Source organism: Sorex fumeus, unplaced genomic scaffold (assembly GCF_029834395.1).
Source record: "Sorex fumeus unplaced genomic scaffold, SorFum_2.1 ptg000063l, whole genome shotgun sequence".
Lineage (NCBI taxonomy): Eukaryota > Metazoa > Chordata > Mammalia > Eulipotyphla > Soricidae > Sorex > Sorex fumeus.
The window spans coordinates 72026607-72048821 of record NW_026606120.1 but is presented as its reverse complement, the minus strand read 5'-3'; the positions used below and the strand labels follow the sequence as shown (position 1 = coordinate 72048821).

Genomic DNA, 22215 nt, shown 5'->3' with positions numbered 1-22215 from the left:
GGTGGGAGGAGGGGGCGGGGAGGGAAGCGGAGGCTGGGGCGCTCTAGGCCGGCCGGCGGTGGCGGCGGCAAGGCCGGGACTCGGGCTGAGGGCCTGCTGTGGCGGCAGCGGCGGACGCCAAGCTCAGCCGCGGGTATCAGGCACATTCCTATCCGTGACGGGGAGGGGCGCCGCGTTGCGGGGCCGAGGCCCGTGGGGTGAGGGGTGGCGGGGTGGAGCTGAGGGGCAGGAGGCGGGAGCGGGCGGCCGAGCGGGATTCGCGTCGGGGCTGGGCCCTGCGGCTGGCAGGGAGGGGCTGCGCGGCCGTCGGGAAGCCGGCTCGGGGCTGGGTTGGACCGGGGAGGGCTGAGGGCACCGGGAAGGCGTGGTGTTAGGCCGGGCTTGGGAGCGGGGTGGGGCCACGGGGACGGAGGGCGGGGTGGGGTTTGGCCGCAAGGGTGGGTCGAGGCCGGGGAAGTAGCACTTGTTCGCTGTCGCCCCAGAAGGCTAGAAGCCGAGGCGCCGAGAGCGGGCATGGCGACTTGGTCCCAGTCGGACTCGGGTACCTGGGGCGGGGCGGGCGGCTTCTGGCCTTACCGGAGCACTCGGAGCCCTTGGCCGGTTCCACGAACTTTGGTAGCTCTTGGGAGGTGTTGGTAATGGAGTTGCCGGGGAACGCAGGGTTAGTGTGAGGAATCTGGGGTCACCCTGGCGTTTGCTCAGTATGTGTGCGTGTGCGTGTATCCCGTCGGGGGCCAGTGGGTAGGTGGGGGACAGCAGTCGCGAGGAGAGGACCGAGGCCGGGCGTTTGAGGTGAACGCCGCTGAAGAGGCGAGCCCCGAAACTGAAAGCAAGGCAGATTTCCCCTCGCCCCACCTGGCTCTCTCGGTTGAAAATTTGGCCCTCTCCGGCTTTGCTTAGGCTCCGAAGGTCAAATGAATGAAACTAAAACCTGCCTATGCAAATTCTAGAGGATTCTTCGGCCCCGCGCCCCCCACCCCCCAAACCCCCTCCATTCTCCAGCCCTCTATCATCCTTCCCCGCTTTCCGTGTGCCGTTGGTTAGGAAAAGGGAAATACGGAGAGTTCTACCTTGGGAAAACAAAAGGCATTCTTTGCAGTGAAAGGGTGACCCAACTTCTCCGCTGGTCTTTTTACACTCTCACCCATTAACAGTCCCTCCCTTCTAGAACTGGAAGGGGACAAGGCAGTTTTCTCCTGAGAGATGGGAAACCAGCTACTTTAAGATGGGATAGGAACTTCTCACGCTAAAAATAGAAGCTGGGTAGTGTGTGTATGGGCTGGGGGAGGGTTGGTAAATCAGACAACATGGAAATATTTCAGATGCCCTGGGTATTATGGTCTTAATTAAAATAAGCTACCTTGTAGGGAGTTACAAATGTCAGTTGTTTATTTTTTTGGTAAGGACTGTCAGCTCATATATATATATTAATTAAATGATGGGCTTTTTTTGGGTGGGGGAGGTAGCATAGTTACTTTTCCTTACCTAAAAATGTTGTTTTAAATGTATTCTGCCTTCTGCCATGTTTATAGTGAGAAAATGGTGAAATCTTACTTTGTTGCTCTTGTGATTCCATTTTAGGTTTCTCGGGAAACCCCCCTGGTAAGTGTGGAGGAGGCGGGACACTCTGACCCAAGACAAAAGGCCTGTAGCTCCAGCCAAAGAACATAAACCTTAGGAGGGAGAAAGGAAAACAAAACAAAACAAAAAAAATATCATCAGCTGTTCCTGAGAACAGCCTTCAGTGGAATCTACAGAGACAACCGATGTGAGTGAGGAAGTGACTGTATGTGGACTGTGGAGACAGTAAGTCACGTGGGCCCTCGGGGCCTGGACTGGGTTAGGAAGAGTTGTACTTATAGAGGTGAGGTGTCAAGAAGGGAAAAGTGAATGTGGTCTGGAGTGTGGCCTTGGCTCCACGGGGTGTGCTTTCCCTCCAAGGCCATCAGGGAGCTCAACCCCTGTGTTCTGCCAGGGTAGGGTACAGGGTTTGGCACTGAGGAGGGTAACTTGCTGGCTGGAGCAGCAGAGCAGTGGCCTTGATTTGTCTTTTGGAAGATTTAAAAACCAAAAAGCATAAACATTCTGGTCCTTCAGCAATGCTTTCTCTGAAGAAATACTTAACGGAAGGACTCCTCCAGTTCACCATTCTGCTGAGTTTGATTGGGGTGCGGGTGGACGTGGATACTTACCTGACCTCACAGCTCCCCCCACTCCGGGAGATCATCCTGGGGCCCAGTTCTGCCTATACTCAAACTCAGTTCCACAACCTGAGGAATACCTTGGATGGCTATGGTATCCACCCCAAGAGCATAGACCTGGACAATTACTTCACTGCCCGGCGACTCCTCAGTCAGGTGAGGGCCCTGGACAGGTTCCAGGTGCCAACCACTGAGGTGAACGCCTGGCTGGTCCATCGGGATCCGGAGGGGTCTGTCTCTGGCAGCCAGCCCAGCTCAGGCCTGGCCCTCGAAAGTTCCAGTGGCCTCCAGGATGTGACAGGCCCAGACAACGGGGTGCGAGAAAGCGAAACGGAGCAGGGATTCAGTGAAGATTTGGAGGATTTGGGGGCTGTAGCCCCTCCAGTCAGTGGAGACTTAACCAAAGAGGTTAGTGGGCACCTGGAGGGGTGGGTGGGAGGGGTCTGGGATTGGGGAATGGTGGGCTGATCTTCAAGGGCTGCGCTATCTCTAAAGAACCAGAGAAGTTCGAGGTGGGTTGCATTGCTAATAGATAGAAATGGGGCTAAATTGTCTGACTCTGATTGGGGTTGGGAGAATTTCATTGTGTTGAACCATTGACCCACCTCTAAATGGACTGTCGGGGCAGTGGGAGGTTCCTCGAACATGCCAGTGTGTTTACTGCTTGATTTCAACATGACTCCTGGTATGGGGGAGGGATCATGTTATGATGGGCTTTGATGCGGTGTGTATCTGTTGCTAAGACACAAATACTTTGTGGACTCTTGCCTTGTAGCTCTCCCTACATCAAAACACATACATATCCTGACTTCTCCTCCTTTGTGGTCGGCCTGTTGTTGTTATGAGGGCCTAATAAGTCTGCTCTCTTGGGCCTGAGCCAAGGGGTAGATTTAAATAGTTATTCTTGGCCAGGAGAGGACTGAGGCTCCCATTCTCTGCTCAAGGCCCACTACAGGGTGTTTGGAGGAGAGCTGGGAGCTAGCAGGAAAGCTGCATTGTGTGGCCGAAGTCAGCTGGCTCTGAGCTGTCAGAGGTCGTTGGCACCTGACCTGTGGTTGACATACAGTTCCGGGTGGAAAATGATTCGATTGCCTTTAACAGCGTGAATGACTTCTGCTGCGCCCAGCCCACCTATATAAGACTGCTCTGAGATCTGTATTTCTCCGGCCTTGGCATGTCACTCAGCCTTAAGGAGCTTGAAAAAGCCCACTCAACTCTTTTTCCCATTTGGGAAAGAGACAACTGGATCTCTCGACTGGGTTTTCCAAAGCTGAGTCAGGGAGAAGGGTTTGGGGAGGGCGATAAGAAGGTATGTGAAAAGTTTTCTAGATGCCACTAGTGTTCCCTGACCCCATGCCCTCACTATCCCTGTGGGGGCTGTGGGTGGGTGAGCATTGGGGCCCAGGCTGGGTGTGGGGGAAGGTAGGACTATTGTTTGTCTAGAATTTGACTACTCACTAGTCAGACTGGGTTTTGTTTCCCTTCCTGCATTTGGTTCATTCTGTATCTTAATTTTCCAAACATAAGTGACTGTGAGCTTATGTGACTTTCTCTTAAACAGCAGTTATCAAGTGAAGACGATTGTGCATCTGTTTTCTGCGGGTCATGTGGCAGTGTGTTTGTGCGTGTGCTCTCATGCTAGTGGGGAGACACCAGGAATGCTGCTGAACATCCATAAAGTACAGGACAACCCCCCCAAAAGATAAGAAGCAACAGTACTAGCAGTAGCTTTATATGCTCATAGTTTGAGAGACGAGAATTATCTGTCTTAACTTTAATTAAGGCAAGCATTCCTTAACTTTCAGTGTTTTTTTTTAGCTTCCTTACCACTCTTCAGCCTCCTCTGTCCTTTCCTTTCAAGTAGGTGCTCATGGCACTGTGGCCTGAAGATTAATGCCACTATCCCAGCCTCCACTCCCATCCTGAGCCCCACTGGGAGCTCCCCAAGGGCTGAGTGTAATTGGGTTTTCCCCTGGGAACCCTATACAGGCAGCTTCATTCCTTTCCTGCCGGGAGTTCTCCCCAAGGTGGGATGGATTAGGAGGTGAAGTTTGGGATATAATTAGAAGGTTGGGCAAGAAAGAGATGGATTTTGGCCTTATCCTCCTTCGTTTCTTAGCCTTCAAGTGGGGGGGGGGGTGTGTTCCCTGACCCCACGCTCTCACTGTCCCTGTGGGGGCTGTGGGTGGGTCAGCATTAGGGGCCTAGGCCGAATGTGGAGGGAGGAAAGATTAATGTGTGTCTAGAACATTTCCTCAGCAACTCAGGGATAAAAATACCCAGGTCCAGAGCATGTGACAGGCACTGCTGGAGCTGATATTATCCCTGGGGTGGCAGCGCTCCCCTGCTGCCAGGCCTGTTCAATGGACAGCCATAGCCCAAGCTCTTGTTAGGGATAGGATTCCCCTCGAGGATGGCACTCTGCCCAGAGCAGGGGGGTGGCCTATGAACAGTTCTTTCTAGGCGGTTCTTTCTAGGCGAGCAGAGAGGACCAAGGAGAACACACAGGTCCTGACTTGACCTTAGGTTCAAGGGGAGCGGCAGCGAAAAGGGAGTTGAAATGGGGGTGCTGATTCCAGCTGAGGCTTCTTTCCTGCTTTGAGATGTGGTTCAAGGGTCAAGCAGAAAGTCTAGAAGGATTGGGATGGTCTGGTTTGTGGCCAAGGGGTGGGGTACTTGTTCGTGGTCGCGTCTGCAGAGTGCCTGTCTGCTTCAGTGCTGGCCTTCGGGTCTCCCTTCTCTTCCCTGCGGTAGGCCTGGCTTGTGCCTGATTTCACTGAGTCTGTGCAAATGGTTTTCTTCTGCCTCTTGGTCTGGCTTTTGTAGGGTACCAAGCTCTGGTTCACAATGTACTACCACTGGGGTTCTGTTCTGCTTGGCTTGTGATCCTTGGGTTTGAGGAAGGCTTTCCGTATCCTCATGAGGATCAGGAAAACTTCCACTTCCAGAGAAGAACTTAGATTCCCGGAGAAGCTGCAGAGTGTCTGGCCAGCCCCTGAGTGGGCTGGGAAAGCAGGATGCGACAGGAGGCAGAGTGGCACCCCTTCCCCCAGGGCTCTCTTCACTGCGCCACCCCGACTGGCTGACTGGGTTGGGTGGGGCCGCCCGCCCCTGGGTGCGTCTCCTTGAGGAGACGGAGGCGGCCCAGGGATGGGCCGTTCCTTGCGGCAGCTTCTCCAGCTGCCCTGGTGCAGAGATTGGCTCCCGGCTGCAGCTAGGTAACAGGCGGTGGGAGGGGATTGGCTCCTTCCGCATCTCCAGCGGAGACTTGGGGGAGGAGATTGGCTCTCATTGCAGCCTAGGTAACGACAGTGGGTGGGGATTGGCTCTTTCCGCAGCCCAGCTGCTGACCTGGGGGAGGGGATTGGCTCTCTGCAGCCTCAGCAGTGACCTGCGGGGTGGGAGGGGGAGGGGATTGGCTCCCCGCTGCAGCCTAGGTAACAAGTTTGGGGGGCGTGGGGAGGGGGAGAAAGGGAGGAGCGGGAGGATAGGCCAGGAGGGAGCTTGCTTTCCTTTGCAGGTTGAGCACGGAGCATGGGGTGGGAGTCCCATCTCACTGCAGCCTCTGCGGTGAGCTCAGGGTGGGGGCTGCCGGGTGCCTGAGTGGAACTGGGGTTGTGAGGTGGGAGGGGGCTGCTCAAGGATGGAGAAAGGGGGCTGGGCTGGGCCGCCCAGGCAGCAGTACGGGCGGGGCACCCTCCTAGGGCCCCCAGAGCTAGCAAGGGGCCACCCTTCCAGCCTGGTGTGCTCCCTGCAAGCCAAGAGCTCCTTGCAGCCCCCTGTCCGGCTTCCCGGCACCGGCTGCCCTGGGGCTCTTCTCACAGACCATGACCCGCCTGGACCGCAGCTCTCACAGTGGTGGGGGCCCAGCCAAAGGGAGCCGGCCCCTTAACTCTTTGCTGGCTGGTCACCGGGTGGCCCAGCCCCCCTCTGCTGGGTCCAGGGCTTCTGTTCAGGTGGGTGTCTGGGGAGACTAACGGGAGAGGTACCCCCGGGAGGTCTTAGGACCGGGGTGGCTGTGGTGGGAAAGGGAGCCCTGGTAAGGGCGAGTGGGGTGGGGATAATCCAAGGAGACTGCTTTCCGAAAAGTGCCTGCTTTTTAACCCCCAAAGGGAAGGCAGTAGATAGGACTTTTCCATGGGGAACAGTGTGTGTAGCAAGCTGGGAGGGGTCTTACTTACTGGGTTCAATGTTGGTGGCAGGGGTGGTGGCGACAGTTGGTATGGGAACTGGTCAGACCACCAGAGTAGAGAGGGAGGGAATGCAAAAAAAGGCATTTTGGTGCCAGGGGCGACATTTGTGAGCTGTGTCAGGGGCTCTGTCTTTGAGTGGGTTGACTGATGGGAGTTAGTGAGCCCTGGGGTGTGGTAGGGAAAGCAGTGAGAGCACGCGTGTGAGGGGACACGGTTGGGCTGGCCTTGGCAAGGGTGGGGTGCCGGCTGAGAATCATCTGACTGCCTGAGGCTCTCCTGGGATCAGGGCAGCTTACTAGGATCAGCTGAGAGTGGGGATTCTGGCAGGCATGGATCAGGAGGTGAGCCTGGGTTTTTAAGAGTTGTGGGTGTTCAGCCCTTACTCCTGCCATCAGCGGCAGTTGGGGAATGACTGGGAAGGGCTGAAGACCGCTGTTCTGGTGGTTGTCATTGGTTGCATCAGGTGGTTGCAAATGCAGGGATTTTCCTCTCCAGCCCAGCCCACCCCTTTATGCAAATGAATGGCACCAAAGGCTGATGCAAGCCTGGCCACCTCAGAGCAATTCTGCATGGCAGTTCGCCCTTGCTTGCCATATCCAGCCTTCTCCAAAGCAAGTTAGGGAATCCCATTACCGAAATGAAAGTGTCTTCTGCTTTCCCTGCCCCCTTCTGAAGGGGTAAGGGTGGCTTGGCATTTTGGCTTGGTAACCCTGGTCCAGAGCCCCAACCCATGGATTTGTTAAGTGATAGTCGCATTAGTGTTTTCTTTCTAGCTCCTTTTCTAGGGAGACTCTTATTGGCATATGGATGGAAAAAAGCTTAGGTGTAGGGCTGGGTGGTCCTTAAGATTACAGGACCCTCTGAGGAATTGGACAGGATGGGCCCCAAGACCAAGAGCTAAAGTTAATAATCTGTCTTTCAGGATATAGATCTGATTGACATCCTTTGGCGACAGGATATTGATTTAGGAGCTGGGCGTGAGATTTTTGATTATAGTCACCGCCAGAAGGAGCAGGATGTGGATAAGGAGTTGCGAGATGGCACAGAGCAGGAGGACACCTGGCCAGGAGAGGGTGCAGAAGCTCTGGCACGAAACCTGCTAGTGGATGGAGAAACCGGGGAGAGCTTCCCTGCACAGGTACTACTACTTCTTGTTTCCAGAAACTTCTCCTTAGAGAAAGAAGGCAGATTGTGTCTTTTGGAGTAAATCTTACTCATCTGGATAGGGGGCTGGGTGGGCTGAGGAAGGGGAAGTAGAGAAACAGCAGAAGAAAAGGAGCTAGGAATCCGCATAAAGGAGGTAAAATATCTAGAGACTGCCTGCTTATGTTGGGAAGCTTTCACTTTCTTGGTGTTCACCCCTAAAATTGGTCACAGGGCTGGCTGTTAACCCAGGAATAGAGGGAGAGGGCAGGTCTGCAGGCAAGCAGGTCCTGCTTCAGCTGCCCGTAGAGAGACTCCAGCCCGTAACACTCAGGGCCCTGGTCAGTCAGACTTACAGTAGCTGTAATCACAAGTGCTGATAGGGAGCACCAGATAGCCCTGTGCCTGGAAGAGTGCCTTTGGCTGCTGGAGGCTACCTGCCCCTCTGGGGAGAATGCTGAGGTGAGCAGGACGCCAGAAAGAGCCCACTTTGCCAGTGGATGGGGCCTGTTCTTGCTGCTGGTCTTGTAACCTGGCTACCAGGGGTGAATTTAGAGGAAGGAAGGAACAGAACATCCTGCGATAGTCTCTGGGCGTAAAGCTGGTGGCATTTTCTTCTTTGTTAAAGCTTATTTTCTGTTTTTACCCTAGTTTCCAGCAGACATTTCCAGCATAACAGAAGCAGTGCCTCGTGAGAGTGAGCCCCCGGGTCTTCAGAACAACCTCTTGTCTCCTCTCCTGACGGGGACAGAGTCGCCATTTGATTTGGAACAGCAGTGGCAAGATCTTATGTCCATCATGGAAATGCAGGTAGGATGGTCTGAATGGGGCTTTGTGGCTTGACTAGCCATTGCTCCTCTAGATCTGAAAGAGAAAGAATCCCTGTTTGTCTGGTCCATGTAGGAAGGTGGGAACCTTGAGAGGTAACCTACCGAGGTGTCTCCTTGGGCAACATGGTAGTGATGTAGAGAGTGGTTGGGTGGGATGTGGGCTAAATCCAGCTGGCCTGCTACTTTGGCTGCATCGTCTTTCCTTCAGACAGATACTCGGCCAGATCCTTCCAAGGGTTAGCATTAATAAAAGGGCCGTTCCTGCAGTGCTTTATAGCTATAGTTGTCATCGTCTCTCTTTGCCCTATGTTATATTATTTGGTGGTGAGGGGTTGGTCATTCATGATGTCAAGGGGCTGTTCTTGGCTCTGCTTTGAGGTTGCCGAGGCAGTACTTTGAGAACCGTATGTTGGAACCAGAGGATTCAGCTAGGCCTGCGTGCTAAGCTTGTTGAGGTGCCTCTCTGGCTTAGCCTCTTTGTTATTTTATTTAAATTTTTTTTGTGTGTGTGTGTGCGCTCAGGATTTATTCTTGGCTCTGTGACCAAGATCACTCCTGGTCATGGCCATATGCAGTGCCAAGGATCTAACTCTGGTTGGCCAGGTGCAAGAGAAGCACCTTAACCCCTGTACTATATCTCTGGGCCCCGTTATTTTAACACTCAGGTAATTGAGGTTGACTAATGTGCCCGCTGACATAGCAGGGTGGCCTGGTGTGCTTTTCCTGTGCTGCTACTGTGCTGGAGAGATAGCATTAGGTGTTTTCCTTCTCTCCCTCCGTGATACCGGAGTCTGGCCTAACATGGCCAGTCCTGCTCTGGGGTGGAGTCCGTTGGAAGGAGCCCATCAGTGCCTGATCTGATGCATCAGACAGGGTCAGACGCTAATGCTGTGTGCTCTGGTTTTAGCACTTGGCATATATCAGTGTCCTCTATGCGCTGGTGTGAGCCCCCGCCCCAGCTGCTGTGGGAGTCTGCTCCAAGTGAATGGTGATGCTCTTCTCCCCTCACAGGCCATGGAGGTGAATACATCCACAAGTGAGATCCTGTACAGTGCCCCTCCTGCAGACCCACTGAGCACCAACTACAGCCTTGCCCCCAACACTCCCATCAATCAGAATGTCAGCCTGCATCAGGCATCCCTGGGGGGCTGCAGCCAGGACTTCTCACTCTTTAGCCCTGAGGTGGAGAGCCTGCCTGTGGCCAGCAGCTCCACACTTCTTCCGCTGGTCCCCAGCAATTCCACCAGCCTCAACTCTACATTTGGCTCCACCAACCTGGCGGGGCTCTTCTTTCCGCCCCAGCTCAACGGCACAGCCAATGACACAGCAGGCCCTGAGCTGCCTGACCCCCTGGGGGGTCTGTTAGATGAAGCCATGCTGGATGAGATCAGCCTGATGGACCTAGCCATTGAAGAAGGCTTTAATCCCGTGCAGGCCTCGCAGCTTGAAGAGGAGTTTGATTCTGACTCAGGCCTCTCCTTGGACTCCAGCCATAGTCCTTCCTCTCTGAGCAGCTCTGAGGGCAGCTCTTCCTCCTCCTCTTCCTCCTCCTCCTCTTCCTCCTCTTCTACTTCTTCCTCAGCCTCTTCCTCCTTTTCTGAGGAAGGTGCTGTTGGCTATAGTTCTGACTCTGAGACCTTGGATCTGGAAGAGGCTGAGGGCGCTGTAGGCTACCAGCCCGAGTATTCTAAGTTCTGCCGCATGAGCTACCAGGATCCGTCCCAGCTCTCCTGCCTGCCCTACCTGGAGCATGTGGGCCACAACCACACGTACAACATGGCGCCCAGTGCCCTTGATTCTGCCGACCTGCCACCACCCAGCACGCTCAAGAAAGGCAGCAAGGAGAAGCAGGCTGACTTTCTGGACAAGCAGATGAGCCGGGATGAGCATCGAGCCCGAGCCATGAAGATTCCTTTCACCAATGACAAAATCATCAACCTGCCTGTGGAGGAGTTTAATGAGCTGCTGTCCAAATACCAGCTGAGTGAAGCCCAGCTCAGCCTCATCCGTGACATCCGGCGCCGGGGGAAGAATAAGATGGCAGCACAGAATTGCCGCAAGCGCAAGCTGGACACCATTCTGAACCTGGAGCGGGATGTGGAGGATCTGCAGCGTGATAAAGCCCGGCTGCTGCGGGAGAAGGTGGAGTTTCTCCGGTCCCTACGGCAGATGAAGCAGAAGGTCCAGAGTCTCTACCAAGAGGTGTTTGGGCGGCTGCGGGATGAGAACGGGCGTCCCTACTCACCCAGTCAGTATGCACTCCAGTACGCCGGGGATGGCAGCGTCCTCCTCATTCCCCGCACCCTGGCTGACCAGCAGGCCCGGCGGCAGGAGAGGAAGCCAAAGGACAGGAGAAAGTGAGCCCAGGAGGAAGGGGGGTTGACGCTCACCAAGATGGAAACTGGAGAAGGGCTGGGCCTGGACCTGGACCTACAGCGGGGACTTTAATGCCTTCTTATCCAATAGATCTTCTCAGAGGGGATGACTGCGGGTCAGTGGAGAGGAAGAGGCAGGCGCAGGCGCTGTCTGGCTCAGCTTCCCCCATTAGGGGTGGTGAGAATGGCCAGGCTGGGTGGACAGGGTCCTCCCCCTCCCCCTTTCCTTCTAGGGAAGGGGTGGTACTGGCATTGCTGGAGGCCAGCAGAGGAGAAAGATGGGTCTTATGAGAGGAGAGGAAAGTAGAAAGGCTCCTTCCTGCATGGATGGACATAGGAATGAACGAAGTAAGGAAGAAAAAAAAACCCAAAAAAATCAAAGCGGGAAGAAATCGAAGGGTAGATTAAGATTGTCTTTGGCCAGGATTCCAGGCGGCAGGTTTTAAGGTGGGACTAGATCATCCGAGTGAGTAAACCCCACTTCCCCACCCTGGTGAGGGTTGGTATTCAGACAAGGATAGGTGGGATTGGGCAAGGTTTTGTGACACTTTCTGTTCCCTGCACTTTGGTACCCATGGAAGGAGCTCTTAGCTCTTCTGTACTTAATGTTGCCATCAGAGGAGAGCCCCTGGAACCCAATGCTGGCTGGAGGGTGGGCGTCAAAGGGTCGGGTGGACAGGAAAGGGTCATGCAGCCCTGTGTTGCCACAGCCCCACGAGCATGTCACCCAGCTGCCCTGCCTCCATCTCCCTCTGCACCCATGTCCCTGAGCTGAGGCTCCCAGGTCTCCATCAGAGCCTGCATGCAAACGCTGTTCTCTGCTGCCCATCCAGGCCTCCCTTCCCCGGCCCTCACCGCGCCCACTGGAGCTGGCAGTGCCCCCAGTGCTGGGCCCTATGGCCTTCCTCTTCTGGGGGCTGCTGTAGGGCAGGGAAGTGAGAGGGAGAAGCCAGGCAGTATTCAGCACAACACTGGGGAGAGACCCCGCAGGCCCCCCTACCAACAACTGGGCTTGTCACTGGAAACACAAAACTACAAAACCCAGCAACAAAAAAACTAGTCCTCTTAGAGTTTCTTGCGCTTTGATTTTTTTAGGGCTTGAGCCCTGTTTCACTTATAGGGTATAGAATGCTTGTGTTGAGTAAAAGGAGATACCCCAATATTCAAAGCTGCTAAATGTTCTCTTTGCCATAAAGACTCCGTGTAACTGTGTGAACACTTGGGATTTCCTCCTCTGTCCTGAGGTCTCTGTCTGCTTTCTTTTTTGGGTTTCTTCGTAGGAGAATGAGAAGTGCATGTATGTAAGAGGGACTGAGAGCGCCCCACCCCCCAGGCTCTCAGCCCCAGCTTAGCCAGGGCTCCTGGAGAACTGCCTGGGGGAGACAGAGGGGAGTGCCAAGGTAGCCAGAAGGTTCCAGGACTGCAGTCTTTATTTTTAACTGCCACTGCTGCCACCACCTCACCCGGCTCAGGAGTAGTCTGTCCCAGACTAGCGGGAGTGAGCTGGAGGGGGAGCACTGCTTCTCCCCCCCCACACACTTCCTTGGGGGGGAGGACATTCTAACAGCAGTAGGGATAGAAGGCATGAGCCTGTGAAGTGCTTTTATAAATTATTTTCCTCATAGATTTTATTTTTAATTTATCTCTGTGACCTGCCAGGGAGAGGAGAAAAAAGAGATGCTGTGAGCACATGACAAATAAAATAAAATAAAATGGACGATCCATTCTCAAGTGCAATTTTTCCTTACTTAGATTTTAAGTAGAATGGAGGAAGCAAGCCTTAAAGGGGAAGGGCCGCTGTGTGGATAAGGCAGAGCTTATATGGGAAGGTGAAGGTGAGAAGATGTTGAAAGTGGGAAACAGGCTTAAACAATGTCAACCTTCTAAGTAGGTATTTGAAACCTCTTTGCAGGGTTTGCTGGATGAATCTCTTCAAATAATAGGTTTTCCCTTTGTCAGGAGTCGCCAGGTGAAGGTACCTGGGACAAGTTGCATGTTTTGTTTTTTTGGACTACACACAGGGCTTGCTCAGGGCTTGCCTCTGGCTCTCTGCTCAGGAGATGATCTAGGGTATCTGGAAATCTTACCAGAGTGGTTTCCTTTTTTTTGGCCACACTTGGAGGTTTTCAGGAGACCGAGGTTGTCTTATGTTTTGGTCACACCCGGTGGTGCTCAGGATGAAGGTATGTGTGTGACATTTTGCATTTGATCCTGGCCTCCTGCATGCAAAGCTTGTGCTCAGCCTGCTGAGTTCTCAGGCTCCTCAAACTGCATTTTAAGTCTCGCATAGCTGTTTTCTTGCTGGTGGCCCTGCCTTCCATAAGGATACAGAGCATTAGAATGTAGTCATAGGGCTGGAGTGATAGCACAGCAGGTAGGGTATTTGATTCCCATATGGTCCCCTGAGCACCCTCAGGAGTAACCCCTGTACATCGCCAGGTGTGACCCAAAAAGAAAAAAAAATGTAGTCATAGCAATGGTGACTACATTCCCCACTCCTAGTGGTGAAAACCTGAGATAGCAATGGGACCAGCATGTGCCCTGCACTCATCGTAGTGTCGCTGCAGGGTCAGAGTGCAGCAAGAAGCTAGAGCCTTTGTTTTGCTGTGCTGGAAGCCCCCTCAGATGAGGTGAGTGGAGCCCTACCTTACTACCCAGCCAGTGAAAAGTTTTTGCGGTAGGTGGATGCTAGAAGTTCTGCGACATGCTGATCTCAGGGCAGGTGTCCAGTAAATGCCAGAGGAATGAAAGCTCACCTGGCTGGCTCCCCAAGACCAATTTAGGGACCAGAAGCTAGGTTTTCCATAATGGTATCATTGTGTGACCTGGACCAGTCCAATCCCTTAGTCTGGGTTACGGGCATTAAAATCTCTGATGGGTAAAGCTGAATTCTGAGAATAACATTGATGTCTCATTTTTCCGGTTTACAGTGGCTTTTGCTCTACCTTGTTGTAATGGGTTATTTCAAATAAGAGCTCTTCCTCCATTAGGGATTGATGTCTATAAATTAGATAAAAACCAAAGATCTTTGTATTTTGGGCTACACCGTATTCCTAGTTCTGCTCAGTAAAGATTTACTCCTGTGCCAGACAGCAGAGGGCCCCTATGCAGGCCTGGAACTAGGGTCAGCCTTGTGTAAGGAAAGTACCTTATCTCTGTACTGTCTCTCTGGCCACATAACCAAGGTTCTTTTAGGGAAAAAAAATGATACAAATTTTCAAAAAGTTTCAATAATTCATGCTGATAAAAATACAAATTCTATGAGTAAACGAACAAAACTCATTAGTGTTTTTAATACCTTTTTAGAAATGTGTTTTATCTGTTGGTTTAGTACAATCAGGTTCTGACTTATGTCTTCCTTTGTAACTTTTTATTTGGACCACATGTGGTGTTGCTCAGGACTTATTCCTGGCTATGTATGTGCTCAGGAATCAGTCCTGGAGGTGCTCATGGGACCATTTGTGGTGCTGGGGATAGAACCTGATTGGCCATAGGCATGACAAAGCACCCTGCCTGCTATACTATCTCCAGCTATACTTTGCAACTTAAAACAGATTTAAAGACTAAAAAGGACTCTCAACCTTTTTTATTTTTTTTGCTTTTTGGGGTCACACCCAGCAATGCACAGGGGTCACTCCTGGCTCTGCACTCAGGAATTACCCCTGGCGGTGCTCAGGGGACCATATGGGATGCTGGGAATCGAACCCTGGTTGGTTGCGTGCAAGGCAAATGCTCTACCCGCTGTGCTGTTGCTCCAGCCCCCGGGCTCTCTACTTTTTACTAGTGTTGTCCACCCTGGTCTGAGAAAGTGCATTTTGCTGTCCCCTTCCCCCATATCCCTTCTGCAGAGATGTCCAGTGTCTGGGATCATGCTGATTAGCTAGGGCTTTGGGCCAAGTTGGTCAGCTGGGAAACTGACCTCTTTTTGCTGCTGGCAGGTGGAGTGGGTGTTCCAGCTTCAACGCTTTTCTGGCAGGAAGAAGATAGAATTCGAATAAAGCCTGTGAAGGAGCTGCTCCCCTAACTGGAAAGTTGGGGCCAGAGAGATAATACAACAGGTAGGGCACTTGCCTTGTGTGTGGCTGACCTGGGTTTGATCCCGACCCCTGAGTATTGCTGGCTCCAAAACCAAAATGGAAAGTAAGACAAGGTCCTAAAGTGGGCTGAGAGATGAGTGTTACCTTAGGTTACCTGAATCCTAAACTTCAGGGACACCTGCTTGGTTGAGGTGGGAAGGCTTGCTCTGGTGTGACTTCCACTCTTGCTTTCATTCGAACCAATTTTCCATACATCTTGGTCACTGTTCTAACTTCTGCCTGTTCCAACCTCTGCTCTGGAGGGATCTCATCAGTGCAGCCAGGCCTTTTTCAGTTATCCACAAAACCAGAATGGGGGGCTAATAGTGATCTAGGAAGTTTCAAGTGAGACCTCTATGTCTGTTGACACCCAGCTCTGACTAGTAAAAAACTGAGTGGTAACTAGTGGAACAGCCAGTGAACTGGGAAGTTTTTTAGGGAACCCAGCTTTGATTGCCCTCAGCTCAGCTTTTAAAATCCCTTATATACACCAACTGTGTTGTTCTTCAGTATTGTTTGGCAAATAACTGGAACAAATGCCTTGCATTAAAAAAAAACAACCCTCACGCCTGTGGGTATTGACCTAGAGCAACATCTGTAAAAGCTCTGACTAGGGGCTAGAGACAGTAGAGCTGGAAATGTGTAATGGGCATGGCCGACCTGGGGTTGAGCCCCAGCACCATATGGTTGCTCCCGTGAGCTCTGCCAGGAGTGACCTGAGCATTTCCAGGTATGGTGCAAAACCCAAAATTGATAAAAGCACCAACTGAATATGTGTTTGTTTTTTTTTTTTTGAGCTATACCTGGCTGTGCTCAGGCCTTCCGGCTCTGTGTCCAGGGGTTACTCTTGATGGGGCTCAGGGAACCATCTGGGGTGCTAGGAATCGAACATCTGTTGGCCACATACAAGGCAAGTGCCCTACCCACTGTATTATCACCCCATCCCCTAAGTATGTAGTTTTAAGGCCCTACACAGTTTAGAGGGACAGCAAGAGGTTAGCTTCCTTATTGAAGGTATCCACCAAACAGGTTCTGGTGTCTAGTGTTTACTTCTCTGGATGTCATTTCCAAACCCAAGTATAAAAAACAACTATTTGCTAGTAAAACTTAGATGCTTATCATGTTTGTCTAAATGTAGGGAACGTGATTTCACAATAGTATTGTTTCAGAACTACGATGTTGATACACACAAGCATCCCTCCAGCATTCTCTAGATCTCTTCTCACCCCCACTTTTCATATTCTCTTGAGTTTGTCTTCCTATCACTGAGTCACTTCGCAAATACAAGGGATCCAGACTTTCGATTTGCCATTTTGTCTATTATATACTTAGGACTGTGACCCTTTCTCACTTTTTTAATTTTGGGGGGTGTCAGTGTTACTCCTGGCTCTGGACTCACTTTTGGCTCTGTACTCAGGGATCACTTCTGGTGGGAATCAGGGATTATACAGGGTGCTGGGAATCAAATCCAGGTTGGCTGCATGCAAGGTAAGCACCTTACCAGCAATTATTACCTACCCTTCATCTTTACGTTCCTACACAAAGCATGCAGGGAACTCGGTATACCTATGAAAAACCTGGTTTGTTTAGGAGTTCTCTAAAAGTTCACATCTCTGTGAATTAGTTGAGAAATTTTAGAGGAATGAGTATGGAAACTTGCTAAAGAAGTATGCTTTCAAAACCAGGAGATAAGACACTTATGTGCAGCTGACTCTAGCAACATATACGGTCCCTTAAGCACTATCAGGTGTCACTCCTGCACCCCAAAACAAAACAACTGAGGCAAAAAAAAAAATATCAGATTGAAACTCATCTTTTTTTTTTTTTAAATAAGCACATAATAGTGCCAATTAAAGTAGTAAAGCTCATCTTTTTCATCCTAACTTCAGAGTCAGGAACCAGGAGACAACCCTGAACACAGCTGGTGGTGGCACCTCCCCCCACCAAACAAAAAATTGCAGAATGGTAACAGGCTACACATATTCTTAATTCTAGATGCAACTTCAATCAAGAAGTCCTGCCTAATTTACCTGGGGGAATGGTGAAGGATCAAGAATTTGGTGCTGTTAACTGAGCTGTCTTAAATTTCTCTATTATGAGACTAAAGTAGTAACTGAAAATGATGGAACTTTATTCTACGGCCAGGCTCCAAATTTGTCCAGCCTGATCCAAGGCTATACAAACAACAAACAGGCCAGGCTAGGTCAAAGTCAACTAGAATCTAAGTCAACTAGAATCATGTGGGGTGAAAAGCCACTTTGGTAATATAATGAATAGACAGGGGCATGAACCAGATGACCTGTATTGTGAATATTTTTAAGTATTTCATATAAACAAAAGTGTCATTTGTCAGCACATACAGTATTTCAGCCTTGACTCAATTCTTATACCTCACTGTTCCAAGTTAAAATTAAAAAAACAAAAATAGCTTCTTTAGGTGCCCACACAGAGGAAGCTAACTAGCTTTTCATCCCAAGTCAATGATTTTCTTTCAGTTTTCACTTGCTTTTAATATTCAGCTGTTTTTCCAGTGGGAGCTTCCAAGGTGGAGATCAATTAAATGTCACCCATATATGTAAGATAAGTAATTTTTAATGAAAAAATGGAAAAAAAAATAGAAAAGCAACTTTTGAAAGAAAACCTCAATGCTTGTCCAACAGAGGTGCTGTACAGATTAGATTGATAACTGTCTGGAACTCTTAAGCTCCTTTATCAAACCTTCCTTAACCACATATCAAAATCCAGATGCTTCCACCCGAAGACTTCCTACTGCCACCAAAGGTAAGGCAGAGCCTTTCTTTGTTGTTGGTGTCAGAGATTGAACCCAGAGCCCTACAAGTACAAGGCAAGCAGCTCTACAACTGAACTACATCCGAGATACGTAAGCCTCTTCCTTTATCAAATTGAAAGCCTGGTAGTATTCCTGTTTTAATCCAATTCTAGGACCTGAACTTACTGGAATTAATAACTGTAAATTTTAAATAGAAATGTGTTGGATAACCCACTTGTACATAAGATAGACTAATATCAAACAGTGAGTCTGATAAGATTTAGTCTGGGGCCAGAGCAATTAGTACAGCATGTAGGACACTTGCCTTCCATACAGCTGATCTAGGTTCAATCTACAGCATCCCTTATGGACCCTCGAGTCCCACCTGGAGTCATCCCTGAGCGTAGAGCCAGAAGTAAATCCTGAGCACCACTGGGTGTGGTCCCCAAAGATGACGGGGAGAGGGAGGGAGGGAGATTTAGTCTCAAATAGAACCTAGCTCCATACATTCAGGATCTGAAACCATTCCAGAGAGTCAAATTTGGATTTCAGGGCTCATTTGGCCAAAGCAATTTTCTCTTACCATCTTTCCTTTTTGAGGGAAGTTAAGTATTTTATAATGCAGATCCCTTGTGCCACAAACTATAATTATGTATGGATCACACATAACACCAAATGGCTGCAGGTTAAAATCAAATCAAAGAGAACAGAGATACTGCAGGAGGTGTAGCCTTGTATGCAAGCTGCTGTGGCTATAGCTCTGGTATAAATCCTAGACATCAAATATGGTCTCCTGAGCACCTCCAGGGTGAGGCCAAAAAAACAGCCAAAACAAGAAGAGCAGGGTGAGATACTACAGTGGGTAAGGCATTGCTTTAAAATGTGTACAGTTGGGGGTGGATAGAAGAGTACAGCAGGTAGGGCGCTTGCCCTCCAAGCAGCCAAGGACCAGGTTCAATTCTCGGCATCCCATATGGTCCTGAGTACTGCCAGGAATAACTCCTGAGCATCACTGGGTGTGGCCCAACACTACTTCTGCACATGTCTGGCCCACCCCTCCCCCCAAAAAAAGTGTACAGTGGGTACACAGCCAAATTGAGTTTGAAGTTTGTTCCCAGCACTACATATAGTCCCTAGAGCCTCAGCATTAGTGATCCATGAACACAGAGTTAGAAGTAAGCCCTGAGCACTGCTAGGTATACCCTGACACCAGGAAAAAAAAGGAAAATGGATGACAACAATCTGGTAAACAGCCAATTCCTGATGATTTTGAAGAAGCTGACTTTAGCTAAGGTCACATAATTTATAAAATGCCTGAGTCAGAATCTCGTTTCCCAAGCGATAACACCCCATGAGGAATGTTAGAATGATCCAGGCGGTAATAATAACCATGTGTGCAATTGTGTGGTGATTTGTTCACTTATAGAAGGTAATTTCCAAGGAAGCACTAAGTGATATTAACGGCAGAGTGGGGTGGAGGGGCTGGACCACACCCAGTGGTGCTCAGGGGCTATTCTGGTTCTGTATTCAAAAGTGACCCCTCGTGGTGTTCAAAGGGACAACATGTAGTAGAGAATGAGACAGGTACACTGAAGTGGCCTCATGCAAGTTAAGTCCTGTATATCTCTAGCCCATGCAGAGTGATTTCTAAAATGGGGGCAATAGGCCAAAGAAGTTTGCGGATCTCTGATTTAAATCCACTTCAAAGATTTATCTGCAGGGCCAGAGGGATAGTATGCTGGGTAGAGTGCTTGCAGTTGGTAGCACCATATACAGTGCATTGAACTTTCATAGCCAGGCGTAAGCCTGAGAACTGTCTGCTGTGACCCTAAAATAAAACATTATCTCCAAACATCAGTTTCTAGGTGCTGCTTGGTTTGATGGTGCATTCTGAGCTATATGAAGATAGACTGTGACAATCTATAAATGTTCAGTTACTTTACTAAATTAATATTTAGTAAATATCAAAGATTTAGCCAGGTATCAGACTTTCATATCTTGTGTGTTCAAGAAACAAAACGGTAACAACATAAAAATTGTTTCCAACAATCTGAATCTATAAAGTAATAAGAGGGTTTCTAATAGGACTTAATCAAAACAGAAATCAAGGATTATAAATCTATAATTTTATTAAGACAAAAACTGACAGTATGGTATGAAGTTTACATTTGAACAATTTTCACAGAAACCTAACACATGCCTAAAAAGATTTTACAATGGAGTTCTAGATGCAGGTCTAGACGATGTCAAGAACTGATGGATATCATGATTCAAGACAGCATTTTGGGTTTCAGATAATTCTTAGGATTAAAAAAATTTGTATTTTTTTGTGTTTAAAGTGAAACACTGCCCCAGTATGAAAGTTTAATCTTCTCCTGAGATCAGGGCTTTTGAAATTGTTTAACTCTTGAAGTGACTCAGTGAAATTTGTGCTGTCAGTGAAAGAACCCTGTACCAAGAGTTTACAGAATTCAAAATGTGAGGCTCCAAGAGTTTTCCACCCTAAGAGCATGGACCCTTGTCTTTCCCTACTCTCCCACCTCCTATACCCTTCTTCCCTTCCTCAAATCCCTCAGGCTTGGATGGTCAAGCTGACAGTTATAATTTCATAACTGAAAAAGTTGTTTTCTTGTCAATTTGAAGAATTAGCACCTCTAAGACAGAATGATCTATCTGTGAGTACAATCCAATGGAAGATCCACCCTTTCCTAATCAGTGCCCACCCAGAATGGCAGCTTTGGTAAGTTAATAACTGGCTTAGTCCTTTGCTGGGAACAGCATTAGCTCAGGTAGAGAACACCTTGGCTGCTAAGTTTCAGGCATTCACAGCTTTTAAACAGTCTCTAATAGTCCTCATTTATGTTGCGAATGACATTTTTTTTCAAAGATAAAATATTCTGGACATACACCAAATCATCATTAGTTGTTTGTTCTTTCCAATGTTTCACCATTTCCCCAATCAGGCCCCAATTTAAAAAAAAATGATCCTACCCATCTCCTTTCCTCCCCTCCCCCCCTCCCCCCCCAAATAATACACCAGTAATAGCCAAAACTACACACATGCTACGCTGTGAAAATGCAGAGTTAACACTATTGGGAAGAAGGCTGTGGGTTGTGGAGATGCTCTTTGAAGATCTACAGTGGCTTTTTGCTCTCCCACACCCGCATTCTGCACTTTTTGTCCTTCATAGAAGGCCACTTGCTTTTCTAAGCCAAATGCAGAATGGATTGCCTTCAAACACTTACCTCCTTCCCCTCCACTGGGGTGGGTGTGCAAACTATACAGCATGGAACGGCTTTAAAGCACTTGGGCTGCTGTAGGGCACAAACTATACTGGCTCTTCAAAGGACATCTTCTCAAGCCACCTCTATGGTGTCAAGACAAGTAGAACTCCTTCCCTCCCCACTTAAAACCCACAGTCAGGTGTGACAGGGGCTGGTACTCAGGAGAGTTAATTCTTGTCATCTTTTTTGTCATCATCCTCCGAAGGGTAGGAATGCCATGTCAGCCTTTCCTCATAGAAGGATATGACAACCTGTGGACACTTGACATTGGCTTCCTTGGCAGGGACCAGGTCAGCCTCATCCGAATTTTTCCTGCAGAAGAGAGCAGAGAGACTTTGAGATCAGGTGTCGGTAAATCTCCTAACTTGGATCACCAAAGGCACAGGGCTTTAAAAAACTTGCCTTCAGAAGAACAGAAAAGGGTGATTCCATGGCCCAAGGAGCCTTTATAGGCAGCTGTAACTACAGGCTGACAACCTGGGAATCTCTTCTCCTGTTAAAAATTCCCTCTGAATATTTTTGTCAAAAGCTAAGTGACCTAAGTCTATCACAACTGAACTTATAAGGATCCTTCTCCTCAGCCCCAGAGAGGGGGAAAAAAATCTCAAAACCATGCACAACTCTTTAGATTCTCAAGACAAGGTATCATCCTCCTCTTCTAAAAGCCATATCCCACTGGATAAAGAATCCAAAGAGGGGATTGAGAGATAGTACAGAGGGCAGGGTGCTTGCATTGCACACAGCTGATTGAAGTTCAATCCCCATCATTTCATATGGTCCTGAGCCTGCCAGGAGTGATTACTTGGTGCATAGTCAGGAGTAACCCCTGAGCACTGTCAGGTTTGAAACCCCTGCTTCCCTCCCCCACCAAAATATTCCAGAGAATACAGGGGTTAAGGTGTTTGTCTTATATGTAGTTTACCCTGGTCTGATCCCCAGCACCACCAGGAGTGACCCTGGGCAGCGAGGAATAAATTCTGAGCACTGCTGACTGTGGACCCAAAACCAAAACAAATAAATAAAATAATCCACACTGCTAAGATATGAGGTGGTGGGAGGGTTGTTTTTTGGCCACACCCAGCGGTATATCAGGGTCTAACCCAAGAAGTTGTGTGCAAGGCAAGGGCCTACCTACTCATAGGCCCCATACACTGATAATGACTTAATTTAAAACTGGCCAGAGTCAATGCAGGTGAATAATTTCTTGTAGGTTCACAATTATACTAACATCAAATACCATACTCACACAGATATGCCACAACTCCCAGGGCCATTACTGGGAATGGTATAGAATAGGGCAAGCAGCAAGTAAAGGATGGGATCTTAGACACTTCGCCAAAAC

General features: G+C 49.5%; 2 protein-coding genes across 8 annotated transcripts in view; one reads left to right on the top strand and one right to left on the bottom strand.

Annotated features, from left to right (window-relative positions):
• NFE2L1 (NFE2 like bZIP transcription factor 1) lies at window positions 1–12459 on the top strand. Of its 6 annotated transcripts, none has more exons than XM_056126658.1 (5): window positions 1–133; window positions 1582–2609; window positions 7350–7532; window positions 8189–8347; window positions 9379–12459. In XM_056126658.1, exons 2-5 carry the CDS (start codon window positions 2100–2102, stop codon window positions 10726–10728), a joined length of 2202 nt encoding a protein of 733 aa, XP_055982633.1. In that variant the 5' UTR covers window positions 1–133; window positions 1582–2099; the 3' UTR covers window positions 10729–12459. The 6 variants fall into 6 exon arrangements, with proteins under 6 accessions (XP_055982633.1, XP_055982631.1, XP_055982632.1 ...); XM_056126656.1 differs by having other exon boundaries at window positions 7317–7532; XM_056126657.1 differs by lacking the exon at window positions 1–133 and adding an exon at window positions 430–541 and having other exon boundaries at window positions 7317–7532.
• A 7233-nt stretch (window positions 12460–19692) lies between these two features.
• The window catches only part of CBX1 (chromobox 1), a 28873-nt gene continuing 26350 nt past the window's right edge, over window positions 19693–22215 (bottom strand). For both annotated transcript variants that reach the window (XM_056126673.1, XM_056126674.1), the window contains exon 5: window positions 19693–21185. In XM_056126673.1, coding sequence (XP_055982648.1) covers window positions 21041–21185 — 145 coding nt within the window. In that variant the 3' untranslated portion in view covers window positions 19693–21040. The remainder of the gene's footprint in view (window positions 21186–22215) is intronic.